The 15,230-nt window shown below is 56.7% G+C and overlaps 1 protein-coding gene across 1 annotated transcript; it reads right to left on the bottom strand.

The window, feature by feature from the left end:
* Window positions 1-13,821: 13,821 nt before the first annotated feature.
* On the bottom strand, window positions 13,822-14,595 carry LOC124228983 (mas-related G-protein coupled receptor member D-like). The gene has a single exon (XM_046644094.1). The coding sequence runs from the start codon at window positions 14,593-14,595 to the stop codon at window positions 13,822-13,824; it is 774 nt and encodes a 257-aa protein (XP_046500050.1).
* Between the last annotated feature and the right edge of the window lie 635 nt (window positions 14,596-15,230).

Below are 15,230 nucleotides of genomic sequence, written 5' to 3'. Positions count from 1 at the left end.
ACTCTATCACACAGCCAAGCCTGTGCAGGGGATTTCTGGTCCATCACCCTGGAGAGTGAAGGAGCGTCCTTGTGCCTTTTATACCCTGTCCTTAAGTGGAGAGGACGGAGCTTGCGGCTTGCTGGTGTCCTCGCCTCCCTGTCCTCCAGCACTCAGAGCCATTGGGCCGCGCCCTAGCAAACCATACAGACTGCCAGCCCTCTCTGGAAACGTACGGGGAAGATGCCTTGCTGCGGGCAGCCAGAAGGTCATCGCACAGGGCACTCGGAGCCGGGAGTGCACCTGTCTCCTGCTCCCACGGTGCGCGGACGCAGCCGTCTTCCAGGCCGAGGCCCCGATGGGGGGTCCCCCAGCCCCCCATCGTGGAGGACAGCCCATTTTGCAGGAGGCGTAACTGAGACTCCTGGTCAAGACGACTTTGTAAGTTTGCTCTTCAGAGCACAGCGCCCCCATCTCTGGCCCAGCACTCGGCAGTGATAGAGAAATGGAAGAAGTTTTAAAAACATGGAGCCACCCTCAAAAGAAGGCAGACATCCCTGTATTCCAGAAAACACAGAAATAGGGCAGTCAGAGGTGGGGGCTGTGGGCCTGCTGGGCTCCCGGTCTGGAGAGAAGTGGGGGGTGTTTTTCCTGCGGGTTCGGGGATGAAAAGGGCGAGTTCTGAGGTGGGTTGGGAGCCAGGTGCCGCGTAGGGCTTTCCGATTTGTCAGAGGAAAGAAAGGCTGCTCCCGTTTCCATGGCGGCATAACAAATTTACCCACAACTCTGTGGTATAAAACACCCGTTTATCATGTTCAGGGCTGCTGGGGCTCAGGAGTTTGCACAGATCCCAAAGGCCGGCCCTTTGCCTCAGGCAGGACCAGCCTGGTGAACTGTGTCCCCCAGCGCTGCCGTGGGGTCGGGCTGGTCCTGGGCTCCAACCACAGCCAGTCTCCACGTCCTCGCTTAGCTTCCCCAGCCCAGCCTGCGTCCCTCACTCTTCCCCCAAGGGGCCGCTCCCCCTAAACCACGCACATCTGAGATTCAGTCCCAGCTCTGCTCGGCTCTGCCTCAGCTCCGGGCCTCGGCCACTCCCCGCAGCCTCGGGCCTTTCAATGCCAGTTATTATTAATGCTGGGGATTGTCTTTCCCCAACTCCGAATGAACGCTACTCACGTTTCCACTGGGATGTTTAAGAGGCATCTCAAACTCAGCATGTCCAAATCTGAGCGCCTGGCCTCCCCTCAGTGGGGGGCTGAATGGTGGCCCCCAAAAGATATGTCTGCATCCTAATACCCAGAACCTATGAGTATGGCCGTATTTGTATAAAGGATATAATTAAGGATCTTGAGCTGAGATCACCCTGGTGGCCGGTAGGCCCTAAATCCAATGACAGGTGTCCTTATGAGACACACAGAGGACAGACACATGAGAAGAGGAAAAAGCCATGTGAAGATGCAGGCGGAGATTGGACTGATGTGACCACAAGCTCAGGAACACCTGCGTCCCCAGAAGCTGGAAGAGGCAGGAAGGACCCTCCCCTTGAGCCTTTGGAGGGAGTGTGGCCCTGCGACACGTTGATTTCAGATTTTTGGAAGCCAGGAGCAAACGAGTTTCTGTTTTAAGCCACACGTTTTTGGTCATTTGTGACGGCAGCCTCAGGACACTCGCACGTCTTCCAGATCTGCAGCTCCATCTTTCAGGTTGCTCATCCCTGAATTCTTGGAGTCATCCTGTACGCTTCTTTTCTCTTACACCCACTTCGCTTTGCCCACAAAACACACCCTGAATCCGACCATGTCCCCTTACTCCTCTGCTACAGTCCTGGGCCGAGGCAGCTTGCCTCTCCCCTGGATCCCAGCACAGCCCCCTCGCTGTCCACCCCGCTCTTCACCTCGGGGTCGCTGGCTGGTGACATCGCATCTTTCTGCCCCAGTCCACTTTGCTCTGCTCTGTTTTGCTGGGCTGACACTCAGCGAAACACGTTCTGCCAGTGGCAGGCCCCAGAGGGAGACGGGGAGATGAGGGCCTGTGTCCTTCTCAGGGTCACTCCAGCAGCAAGAGCTGCCACCTGTCCTTGGTCTCTTTAGGTGCTTCTAGAACCAGCCTCGTGCCCGCCCTCAGAGGCCACACAGTACCCCCTCCTCGGAGATCTGTGGGGCACGTCCCTAAGCTCCTGAGTTCTGGACGCCCCCTCTGTCCCTTGCTGTCCCTCCAGTGCTAAGGAGGCGGCTGCCTCCCGTGGCTGTCTCCTCTGTGCAGCCAGGTTCTGGATCACGCTCGCTTTGAAGTGCCCACCTTGGCTTCCCCTTTTCCTCGCCAGACCCCAGCTGCTGCTCTAGTCTGCCAGCTGCCAGCCTTGCGTCCAGGAGCTCTTCTCCAGAAAGCGGTCGGGGGGGTCCTTGGAAATGCAGTCCTCCCTCCTGGGTCCCCTGCCACAGGAAGACAGGGCGCTGGGAGAGACCTGTATGGAGGGAGCTCTGGGCTCGGGGTGAAGTGCAAAGCTCAGCAAAGTGGAGCACAGGAAACGACTACAACCGCCGCGACGACACCTGCCTGCCCCTCTGGCTTACCGTTTTGTTTTTCTTTTAACCGCGGGGTCATATCCCGATGGTGGGCTGTGACATCAGTATGGTGAGTTGCGACTAGTGTTTTAACAAAAGTGGAATGAAACAGAATAAATGAAGCTAGAATAGGAATTATCAGAGGGCAGCCAACACGGTCAGAATCAGCCCCGTTCCGTGAAACTTCTCTTCAGGCCATCCCGCGTTGTGGAGTCAAGACGGACGTGCATTTCTGTCTCAGTCCTGGTTAAACGTGTTTGTAAGCTCCTCTGGGGGGTCTGCCCCTGTCTTTTCCCCTGGATGGGCCTCAGGGAGCTTTCCAGGAAACATTTTGTCAGTGCCTCCGTTGCCAGTGCAATGCCCTTTCGGGATTCTGTCCAGGGGAATTTTCTGGAACGGTTTTGCTCATGATTCTCCTCTCTGACTTCTTTGCGCCCTTACCTGGAGCGTCTCTCATTGTGGGCAGATCCGCCAATCTTCTTCTCTCTCCTATTTTCTTTTTTTTCTTAATGATTGGCCCTGAGATAACATCTGTTGCCAATCTTCTTTTTTTTTCCTTCTTCTCCCCAAAGCGCCCCCAAGTACATAGTTGTATATTCTACTTGAGAGTCCCTCTGGTTGTGCTGTGTGGGATGCCGCCTCAGCATGGCCTGATGAGCGGTGCCAGGTCTGCGCCCAGGATCCGAACCAGCGAAACCCTGGGCTGCCGAAGCAGAGCGCACGAACTTAACCACTCAGCCACAGGACGGCCCCTCTCCCCTTTTCTCTCTCTTATTCTGTTGCTTTTTTATTTATTTAATTTATTGTTTATTATTTATTTTTTTTTGAGGAAGATTAGCTCTGAGTTAACCTCTGCTGCCAATCCTCCTGTTTTTTGCTGGGGAAGACTGGCCCTGAGCTACATCTGTGCCCATCTTCCTCTACTTTATATGTGGGACGCCTGCCACAGTGTGGCCTAACAAGCAGGGCGTAGGTCCACACCCGGGATCCTAAGTGGCAAACCCTGGGCTCCAAAGCAGAACATGTGAACTTAAATGCTGTGCCACCTGGCCGGCCCCATTTTCACCATTTTTAGGTGTACAACTCAGGGGCATTAAGTACATTCACAATATTGCGCAGCCATCACCACCATCCATCTCCAGAGCTTTTCCATCTTCCCGAACGGACCCTCTGTCCCCATTGAACAGTACCTGCGCGTTCCCCGGCCCCGGCTCCCCGTGCCGTCCTGCTGTCTGTCTCCATGACTGATGGCTTTTCTAAGACTTTCACCCATCCTCCTCCTTTAGCACCCCCACACCCCACTTCCTGAGCACCCGGGGCCCCCAGTTCCTGAGCCTTTGGTGATTCTGTGGTCTGAGTCTGTTTAGTGGTCAGTCAACGGACTGAATGGTTTAATCAGCCATCTTTACCCAGAAGCACCTTTCTAATATTTAAGAATTCTTCTTTTTGCAGATACTTTGTAAAACCATCCAGTAGAACCATTTTTTTTTTTAAAGATTGGCACCTGGGCTAACAACTGTTGCCAATCTTTTTTTTTTTTTCCTGCTTTATCTCCCCAACCCCCCCGTACATAGTTGTATATCTTAGTTGCAGGTCCTTCTAGTTGTGGGATGTGGGATGCCACCTCAACGTGGCCTGACGAGCGGTGCCATGTCCACGCCCAGGATCCGAACCCTGGGCCGCAGCAGCGGAGCACGCGAACTTAACCACTCGGCCACAGAGCCGGCCCCCCAGTAGAACCATTTTATAATTGCATTATGTCATCATTTAATGTTAATGTTTAAAGATAAAAGTAGGATACAAAACCATATATTCAATATACTCTAACTTTATATGCATAAAAAAGGTGGCCAGGCAGAAGGCCAAGGTGTAAGCATCTCTGACTTTTGGTATTTGGTGTGTTTTCTTGTTATTTCATTTGCACTTCCTTTTGCATTTTCAAGGTTTTCCACAATGGCGAGTGTTGGTTTTGTAGTCAGCACAGGATGATTCCCGCTGGCTGGTCTTCCAGATAGGCAGTAGAACGGGTCACAGCCAGGGAGAGGCCCGGGCCGGGTTGGGTCTGGGGTCCTCCACGCGCTTTCTCCACCTGGGGCCTTGTGTGGTCCTGGTGGACTGTGGGGCGAGTCTGGGTCTCACAGGCATGGGAGGAGGTGCAGGTGGGCAGCCAGGAGCAGGTGATGGGCCAGCTTTGTTCTAGAAGGATTCCTCTGGTGACGGCCACGAGAAGGTGCCGGAGGTGGACAGGAATCGTGCAGCAAGGGCCGAGGGAAGGTGGAGCAGGAGGCTGGAGAGGTGAGCAGGCGAGCGGGGTGTGGGAGCACAGCTGTCGCGCATTCATCAGAACTGGATGCCGACCTACGGTGCGGGTGAGGGACCCGCAAGATTTCCATGTGTCTGGCTTGGGTGAGGGGTGACTTCACGGCTCAGGAAGTGCTGCCCACGTGTTCTTAATCACAGCTGTATTTCTCTCATTTCGGGTTCACACATGCTGCCCAGAAGTTCTGCACTCCCGGAAATGGATGAGGACGAGGCATTCTGGATTCGCCGGCTGTGTGCGCTGGGTTCGCGGGCATCTGCCGGCGATATGTTCTACTGAAGTCCCTTGGGGCCATCGCCGGGGCAGCGGGGGGCAGGGGGCAGAAGGAGGGAAGGCTGCAGCTCCCCAGGGTAGGGGAGAGGAGTGGAGAGAGGCGGTGGCTGCCGTGGGTCTGGCCTCTAACAGATTGCTGGACGGGGCCCAGCTCTTCCTCTCCCCGCCCCGGGGGCTGTCCTGTGTGGGTGTCCCTGGGAGCTTGTCCGCTGGACGTATCGGTGTCTATATCTGTGTGATGTGCTGTTAGATCATCTTGCCTGTTCTTGATGGCACCGTTCAGCTGCCGTATCCCCCCCCAGGCCAGCTCCCTCTGGATTTTGTTTTGTTAATTGAGATAAAATATATGTAACGTAAAATTAGCCATTTTAAAGTGGGTAATTCGGTGGCCTTCGTAACGTTGTAAAACTGTCATCTCTATCCAGTTCCAAAACATTTTCCTTACCCTAGAAGGAAACCCCGTGCCCATGAGCCGTCAGTCCCCTTCCACCCGCCCCAGCCCCTGGCAGCCACGAATCTGCTGTCTGTCTCGATGGATTTGCCTGTTCTGGACATTTCATAGAAATGGAATCTTACAACATGTGGCCTGTAGTGTCTGGCTTCTTTCACTGAGCAGAATGTTTTCACGTGCCAGGATTTCTTTCCTTTCTCTGGCTGAATACTATTTGATTGTATGGCTGTCCCACGTTTTGTTTATCCATTTGTAATCACCCATCGCGTTGGTGGATGTTTGGATTTTTCCCCTTTTTGGCTGTTGTGGGACTTTTTACCTGGACGTGTTTTCAGTTCTCTTGGGTATTTACCTGGGAGCGGATGTGCTGGGTCATGCGGTCATTCTGTGACCCCGGGACTTCTTGGAAAAAGTGGCATACGCCTTCCAGCCGCCCCCGGAGCCAGGCTCTTGGTGCCTCTCATCTCCTTGGGCCCTCACTCCCCTCTGTGAGGGAGGTGTGGTTGTCATCTCCATTTTTCAGGTGGGGAAACAGAGGCACAGGGCAGCAAGAAGACTTACCGGCCACCACTGGCCGGTCTGGCCTGGGCGCCTCGCTCGGTGGCTCCGTGGCTGCCTCCCTTGGATGGAGGAGCTCCATTGGTGCTCATGCGGGCCGGGCCGGGCCCCGCTCGGGGCTGCAAGAGCTGGCCGGCCGGCTGAGAGATACAGCAGAGAACTTGCTGACCGCTAAGACACAGGAAGGAGCCGTGAGGGAGGTGCCCTCAAGGGCCTGGGGCTGAGGAGGACACCACACCACGCGCTCTGGCTGCAGCACCGAGTGGGGCTCGGTAATGTTAAACCAGCTTAAACAGCTAGTTTAATTTTTGCAGACTACCCTCCGTATGCTTGCATAATTCAACACAGTTGCCATTAAGTTGCGTGTTGCTGTTTTTCACTTCATGTGTCATAAATATTTTCCCTTTTTTTCTTACATTTGTCACAACTGTCACTTTAAATGACCTCATAGCATTGCCTCCTGGGGCTCTCCGTAATTTAGTACACCATTTTCCTGATTTTTTTTTGAAAATTAGCCCAGAGCTAACTACTGCCAGTCCTCCTCTTTTTGCTGAGGAAGACTGGCCCTGAGCTAACGTCCATGCCCATCTTCCTCTACTTTCTATGTGGGACGCCTGCCACAGCACGACATGCCAAACGGTGCCATGTCCGCACCTGGGATCCAAACCAGCGAGTCCCGGGCCGCCGAAGCAGAACGTGCAAACTTAACCACTGCGCCACCAGGCCGGCCCTTGATGTTTGTTATTTAGATGAGGTCTTGGCAAACTGCAGCCCACAGGCCACATTGGGCCCTCTGCCCTTTTTTGTGTGGCCTACAAGCTAAGAGTGCGGTTTACATTTATAAATAGTTGAAGAAAAAAATCAAAAGGAGAATAATATTTTGTGACATGTGACAGTGGCATAAAATGCAAATTCCAGCATCCGTTAGTAAAGTTTTATTGGAACTTTACCGCTTCCTGTTGTCCATGGCTGACTTTGCCCTGAAACGGTGGAGTCGAGTGGCTGTGCGAGGACCGTGTGGCCCACAGGGACTAAAATATTTCTCTTCAGTCCCTTGACAGACAAAAGTTTGCCTATCCCGGATTAAGATTATTTACAGTTTTTTTGGTTATTCTTTATTGCTTCGAGATATTTTGTTAAGTCGCAGGTGTTACGCTGGGGTCTGGGGTCCAGTGGGGCGTGGAGCGGACAGAGCCTGTGGGGTTCCTGAGCTCTAGGGGCTGGCATATTCTGGAAGGGGTGTCGGGGGGGGGGGGGGGAGAGGGACAGTGAAATAAGATAGTCTCAGAGAGTAGCCACGGGAAGGTCCTGGGGTCACCAAGGAGGTGACGGCCAGGGGGTGACATTAGAACTGAGATCAGAACGTGGAGCGGGAGCAACTGTGCAAAGGGCATGAGCGAGGACGCTCTGGGCAACTGCCTGGAGCCGGGAACGAGATGGAGGCTGTCCCAGTGGAAGGCGAGTGTGAGTGGCAGTGACTGGAGGGGGGCAGGTGGGGCAGGACCTCAGCGGCCACGGGAGGGAACTTGCACTTTACTGAGCCCTGCTGTGGGGGGTCCTGGAAGGGCCCCCAGGGCTTGCAGAGAACGGATTGCAGGGGCAGAGGCAGAAGCGAGGAGAAGGCGAGGGGTCGAGGGAGAGATTGGATGGCTGCAGGATATATTTTGGGCTGGAACTTACCGGATTGCTGAAAGGATGTGGGGGATGCGGGCTTGAAGGGAGAGGTTAAGACACTTCTTTGGCTTGGGCAGCTGGGTGGCTGGGTTTACAGTCACGCATCACTTCATGATGGGGCTACGTTCTGAGAAATGTGTCGTTAGATGATTTTGCTGTCGTGTCAACGTCACAGAGTGAACTCACACAAACCTAGACGGTATAGCCTATCACTCACCTGGGCCGTGTGGCACTGATCTGATGGGACCACCATGGGACATGCGGTCTGTTGTTGACTGAAACGTCATTCAGTGATGCGTGGTTGTACCGTTCCTAAGACGGAGCAGACTGGGAGAAGGATGGGGTTTTGGAGCCAGAGTCTGCACAAGACCGTGTGGACTCTGCCATTGACATGCTGTTTGTGGAGCCTGTTAGACACCCAAGGGGAGATGTTAAGAAGACAGGTTGATATGCGAGTTTGAAGCTCAAGAGGGTGGGGGGGTGACGGGACAGAGTGCGGGAGGGAGATTCTACTGGCCGATAACGTATTCAAGGCCATGGGATGGAAGGGCTCATCCAGCACCTAGGAGGGCAAATCAGGATGTACTCTGATCACAGTTCCTTTCTTGTTCAACTCTTTGTTTTTCCTGGAGTTATCAATTGCCTTGTTTTTTCCATTTGCTCAATTTTCTATGGACTTTCACAAATTCATCCCCAAACACTCTCACTAAACTGAAAAACTTCTCTTCCTTGGTTTTTGCTGTTTCTTGGATTGATGGTGTGGGCTCCATGGCTGAAGATAACTTTGACCCCGACGTTGGAAGGCATCATCTTCTATTGCTCTGCTCGCTCCTTCTACCCTGCGGCTTGTTTTCTCAGAATTCCTTTTCTCCTTTTTGTTTTGGCACCTTGCCTTTCATGTTTAAACTTTCCTTATGTATCTAGAGATCCTTAACTCTATTTTTATTTAAGGGGGCAGCACCAAGAGCTGACGGAAAGCTCTGTGTGGCGGGGAGGGGACCCTTGGTTTCATTGGGAAGAACTTACACAACTGTCTGTAAGTCTTGATTCTTGGGCAGCCCATGTTCCACAGCGCGGTAGACAGAATAACGGTCCCAGAAAGATGTTTGTGTGCTGATCTCCAGGACCTGTGACTAGGTGACCTTGCATGGCAAAAAGGACTTTGCCGATGCAATTATGTTAAGGATCTTGAGATGGGGAGATTATTCTGGATTATCTGGGAGGGCCCGATAAGTCCTTTAAAAGAGGGAGGCGGGCATGTGGGAGACAGAAAAGGTGATACGGTGATGGAAGCAGCAAGAGAGTGATTTGAAGAAGTTATGCTGCTAGCTTGGAAGATGGAGGAAGGGGCCACCAGCCAAGGAATGCAGATGCCTCTGGAAGCTGGAAAAAGTGAGGAAACGGATTCCGTCCTAGCCCCTCCAGAAGGAATGCAGCGCTGCTGGCCTGTTTTAGACTTCGGACCTCCTGAGCTGTCAGGTGATGAATGTGTGTTGTTTTAAGCCACTGAATTTGTAGTCATTTGTTACAGCAGCTACAGGAAACTGACACACCCAGTAGAGAATCCTCCAACCTTCTGCTCGGGGAACGGGGGGGTCTCCCCGACCAGTGCAGACCTCTACTTCTTCTCCAGTTCTCAGAAGGAGCCTCATCCTGCTCTCAGTCGTGTCTGGTGTGCTGGATGCAGAGCTGAGGTTTGCTGGTTTTAAGATGGATCCGTGCGTCCGTCTGGTGTTTACCAGTGCGACTTTGCGCTGGGCTCCAGATTTGCTGAAGAGTTCCAGGATGAAGGAGACTTGCCTTCCCCCCTCCGTGCCGACCCTCGAGAAACAGAAGAGCATGTGGGTTGAGCTCTCAGACTCTGGAGCTGAATGCCAGGTCCCAAAGTCCACTCCTGCTGCCTTCTGGCATTGTGACAAGCCACTCAGCCCTTCCTCACCTCTGCTGCCTCGTCTGTAGACAGAGGATGCTAAGAGGACCCCCTGTCAGTGCTGTTGGGGGGCTGGGTGGGTTCATGTCTGTACTGTGCCTGGAACGGCCCCTGGCCCCCAGTGAGGGCGACCTGCGTGCAAATCATGACGGGTTAACATGCACGCGGGTCCCAATGCGGTGGGGCCGTCGTCCAGCACACGGCCTCCCCCAATCATGCTGGCGCAGGGCGAGGGTGGTCGCAGGCGCCCCTGGTCTCTGAGGCCCAGGGTCCACCGGAGCCACGGTGGGGATGTGGCTGCTGGAAGCAGTTTGCATGAGGGGGCTCCCTCCTCAGTTTGGGCAAGGGCTCTAGGGGGAGGCCCCCCGCTACTTGCTCCCTTCTGCCCCAGTCAGGCCCAGCGCTTCTTCACCAGCACGGGACACACAAGCCCTTGCAGAGAAATTCCCTTTTAGGGGGTGGAGGGCGGGGCTTGGGGCTGGGTCTGGCTGGGCGGGTCTATGTGGGGGGCGGGTCTTGGGTGGGCAGGGCTTGCCTGGGCGGGGTCTTTTGGGGGCGGGGCCTAGGTGGGCGGGGTCTCGGGGCGGGGCTTGGGGTCGGGGCGGGGCAGGGCGGGGCTGGGGCGCTGTCCCGTTGGTCTCCCTCTCCTGGTTGTCGCGTTTGGCGCAGGAGAGAAGGCCTGGCGCGGTGGAGAGGCAGCCTCGGGTGGCTGTTGCAGGGCCGGCCTCCCCGCCAGGGGTCACCGTGGTGGGGCGGCCATGCGCCTCTTTCGTGGAGCGAGAGATGCCGCATCTGGCTTGTACATCCCCATTTGCTAGAATCTCGGTTCTCTTAACTGGGCCTCCCTCCCCTCATCCCCTCTATCGCTGCCTGAAAGGGAGAGGAGTTTGGGGAGGGAGGAAGGCTTGGTGAGGTGACAGCCGTTTCTCTTTCTCTCTCTGCGTTTCCTCTTTCGCGTGCTCCTGGCTCTCGCCCGCCAAGGCTGCATGCAGTGAGCCAGGTCTGGGAAAGGCACATGTTCCGCTCGGCAGAAGGGAGCCGAGGAGCCTCTGGGTGCAGGGGGCCTCGGCAGCAGAGCGGGCTGGAGCGGAGGCTGCCTGACCAGGACAGCGTCATCCTGGCTGCCCCTTGTCCCCCTGGCCTCCCCTGGTCATCCTGGCTTCCCTTGGTCTCCCAGCCTATGTCCTTTGTCATCCGGCCCCCCTGGTCATCCTGACTGCCCTCTGTTTACCGCCCCTTGTTGTCTCTGGCATGAGCCGGCCCTGGCCTCTCCTAGTCTGAAGTGGAGCTCCCGAGTCGAGGAGGGGTACAGCCTTGCCACCGAAAATGAAGCATAGCCTGTGCAAGAGCCTGTAAGTCCTGGCCTTATTGGGGGTGAGAGCTTGTCCTCAGAGAGTCTGCAAGTCCTCTCAGGGGTTGACATCCTTTATCTGACCCTAGGTGGACCCAGGGGCAGGATGGAGGGGGCCTGGGATGGCTCAGGCAGGGCTGGCTGGGCCCACACCGCTCTAGTCCCAGGGTTCCACCTTCAAGATAACACTTTTCAGTGCCCAGTGAGGGCTGGATGCAGGACCTGCACGTCCCTTCTGTGTGACAGCCTGACAGAGGAAGGAGGTGATGTCCCCCATTTTACAGATGAGAAGACAGCTCAGAGAGGGCGCAAGATGGGCCAAGGGCGCCCAGGGAGGTGGTGGTGGAGCCGGGACCCAAAGTCAGAGCCACTGCTTTCCCCAATCACTGTGGCCCCTCAGAGGGCTGGGCCTTCCCACCTGCTCACCTGCACACTCCTCAGGACTGCCTCCTGGGTGACACAGGGAGTCAGGACACACAGACTCCCTCGCTGCAGTGATGGGCTTAATTTTCAAAGTTGCAACTCGACCCAATTCTGAATTGTTTCCAAGTGTTACATCTAACCGGTAAGGATACAGAAAGGTCGAAAGTCAAAGAGGCGAGAAGAGGCACCAGGCAAGTACCAACCAAAAGGAAGCCGGTGGCGCTGTGTTAATGTCAGACAAGATAGACAGTGACTAGGATTGATGAAGGTAACTTCATAATTTATCCCCAAAGCTGCAGTTCCCCAGCATGATATAACACTCCTGAATCTGTATGCTCCTGATAACAAGGCCTCAAAACAGATAAAGCAAACGAGCGGCTCAGGCACGAGCTCGCTTGTTCATCCTGGAAGTCAGAGTCTGTCGATGGGCTGCAGGCTCTGCCATCAGCCTTGGATGGACAAGGTCCGAAAGAGTCAGGCTTTCCTCGCGGGAACTTTGCCCTTCAGAGGGGAGAGAAAAATCACAGATGCGTGAACCAGCTGCAGCCCAGGGGCCACCCCAGGGTAGGAGGGCGTGGGCCATGTGCTGTAGACACACTCACACCCACAGAGACACGCCAACAGCAGACACCCTCATCACTGTCTCTCATTCACACAGTCACACGTGTGGCCACGTGAGCACTAAGGCTCCCACCCACGTGCGGGGGAGGGCCCTCGCGGGGTGTGTCATTGGAGGGTGACCCTCCTGGAGAGGCATGTGGACTTGAGCCACCTGGGTGACCACACTGCCCCTCTGCTGTGGCTGCTGTCCCCTCCCTCGCCTGACCTCCAGGTCTGCCTGCCCAGTGGGGCATTCCACACGCAGGTCCTCAGCCCCTCTCTGCCCCAGGCATCGCCCTAGCCTGGAGCGCAGCAGTGACCAAACATGACCCCTGCCCTCGAGGCGAACGTGTAAACACGGGGCGTGGCTGACAGTGGTGAACACACTGGGGAAATGGAGCAGGGAGGGAAGATTAGGGGTGTGTGTGTGTGTGTGTGTGTTGTGTTATTTTATCTAAAGTGGTCAGGAAAGGCCTCCCCAGAGAGGTGACGTTTGAGCAGTGACCTGAAGGAAGCGAGGGAGAGCACTCTGCACACAGCGGGGGGAGGAGCATTTCAGGCAGTGGAAACAGCAAGTGCAAAGGCCCTGAGGTGAACACTCAGTGGAAGGAGTGAGTGTGCAGGGAGGAGGGGAGCGGAGAGATGAAGGCAGAGAGGGGTGGTGGTGGGGGGGACCTCGCTGCCTGTGGACGTGACCATTGCCATCCAGGAGTCTATGTAGAAGGAGGGGAAGGGTCCCAAAGGGAAAGGTGATGAAGTCAGGACGCGTGTGCAAGTGCACTGTGAGCATCAAGCCCAGCACAAAGCAGCATTACTCTTACTCAAGCACATGTTAAATGCCTGCTGTATGCATGGGCTGTGCAGGGTGCTGGGTGCCCACTGGGGTTAGGCTGTGGCTGGGCAGAGACTAGGAGGCACTGACCCAGTGGGGTGGCAGTCATTTGGGAGGCTGTGCCACCCCAGTGCCCTGTTCCTGGTCTGCAGGCCTCTGGATAAATGCGCTGGCACTGAAACCCATGGCCCTGGTGGATCACATGGCCCTGAATGCCACCCCCACCCCCCCCCCGCCCCCAGCCACCCTACACCCTACCCGGGTCTCCTAGGAACGCTGCTCAGATCAGAGCCTGTCTCCCAGCTGCACTCCGGTGCCCGCCCTGCACCCCGCGCCCGCTCTCGCTCTCCATCCACGCCTTCTCTTGCCCCCTGCCCACGGCCCACCACAGGCCCGGCGCAGGCCCATCTGTGCTGCTCACATGGCTGTGCACAGGCTGCCCAGTCCCGACTTGTCACCCCCGCTGACCTTCAGCTGCTGCGTGTACAGTAAGGCCCCGAGGCCCTTAAATACGGAGCCATCTCTGTATTGGTTGATGACTGGCCCTTACCCTGACCCCCTGGTCACCTCACCCCCACCTGCCAGTTGTCCTACTTCTTCAGCCTCTCCCCCAGGACCCCTGGAATTCCTCTCAATGATCAGCAACTGAAGGGCTGGCACCTGACAGTGGGGGCCCCGCACCTGCCCAACGTCGTGGGCTGTCTGATTGTTCACTACCTGTGCCTGCTCTCACTTCTGGGACCTGGCCCACACCAGCTGTTTGCCAATTAAGTGATGACTGGAGGCTCAGGATCAGGAAAGGGCGGAAGCCAGGCAGGGAGGAGTGGGCAGGGCTGCTCCGGGCAGGGATGCAGGAGGCCCCGCCCTCAGACCCCCACCTGGTTGGTGCCGCTGGAGGGCATCTCCTTTCCCTCCTGCTCGGGCTCCTCTTGCAGCGCCCTGCCGAGCACGGCGCTCAGCGGCTCCCGCATGCTCTGGCTGCCCCGACTGCCCGCCAGGAAGTAGATGATGGGTTTGGCGTCACTACTCAGGGACGAGAGGAGGCATTCGAAGCTGCTGAAGAGAGTCTTGGTCTGCTGGGGCGGGTGCAGCGGGTGGAGGATGAACCTGGGGATGCCGACGGTCAGGGCGCAGATGAGGAACACGAAGACCGAGGCCAGGAGGGCCACGTACAGCCGCGTGGGCTGCCACTGCCACGGCCGGGAGCTTTTCCGAAGCTGGATGAAGAGGACCACGCCGGACAGGACCATGATGGGCGTGAAGCCGACCAGCGTGAGGATGTGGAAGACGGTGTTCACCATGGGGCCCTGGCGCAGGTGGGGGTTCCCCGGCTCCTCGTGGAAGAACGAGGCCAGCATGGTCACCATGAGGGACAGCAGCCAGAGCCTGGCGCACTCCAGGCCCGACAGGCGTGTGTGCCGGTGGCTGTGGTACCAGGTGGGGAAGAGGATAGAGAGGCAGGGCTGGGCACTGGCGGCCGTCAGCAGGCTCAGGCCCGCGGTGTAGGCCAGGTACTTGACGCTTTTCACCGCCCGGTGGCCCAGGTGGTTCACTTGGGACCTGGCATCCAGAACAGTCAGTGTGGCCGAGCAGAGAAGGAAGAGGTCGGCCAGCACCAGGTGGAGGATGTAGTCGCCCATGGCGGCCCCTCTGCACTCGGAAGCCCAGCAGCCAGACCACCACGCCGTTGCCTGCCATGCCCACCACGCAGGTGCACGTGGCCAGGGCGGTGAGCCCCAGCTGGGCCGTGTGGGTGGCTCCTCCGCCGGGCCAGCTGCACCCAGGCCGCTGCTCCTGGAGCTGATGCCGTTGAGCAGGACGTCTGCCATCCCTGCCGATGGAAGCGGAGAGAAGTGAGGGCCACGCCAGAGCCCTCTGCCCGCAGGGCTGGGGCAGCCCGGGCCTCAGCGTTCCGCCTCCTCTTCCATCACCTGTGTCCCCAGGGCAGCCCCTCAGGGCTCAAGCGCAGGCCAGAGGCAGAGGTGGGGGCCCTCAGGCACGACCCTGGAGTGGACGAAGGAGGAAGTGCAAGCAACTGATGCGTGTGGTTTGTCTTGGGATGGGCTGAAAGCTGGCTGATGCCCTCTTGGAGTCTGCACCCAGTTCTTCCAATCACAAGGCGACGAAAAATAGCACCCTCGGGTCCCAGCAGCCCCTCCCCTCAGGATCCTTCCGGAGTTCCTGGCTCTGGGCTGGGAGGTGTAGGGTCCTCCTTGTTCCGTGTCTAGACCCTTCTCCCTGGCTTCCACTCTCATGTCCCCTGGGTATACCACCT

This window comes from Equus quagga, chromosome 17 (assembly GCF_021613505.1).
Source record: "Equus quagga isolate Etosha38 chromosome 17, UCLA_HA_Equagga_1.0, whole genome shotgun sequence".
NCBI classification, from domain to species: domain Eukaryota; kingdom Metazoa; phylum Chordata; class Mammalia; order Perissodactyla; family Equidae; genus Equus; species Equus quagga.
The sequence above is the reverse complement of the archived record's forward strand: the minus strand, read 5'-3'. Positions and strand labels throughout refer to the sequence as shown.

Coding starts and splice junctions, on each gene's coding strand:
- LOC124228983 (XM_046644094.1), bottom strand. CDS start 14,595: ATGGGCGACTACATCCTCCACCTGGTGCTGGCCGACCTCTTCCTTCTC.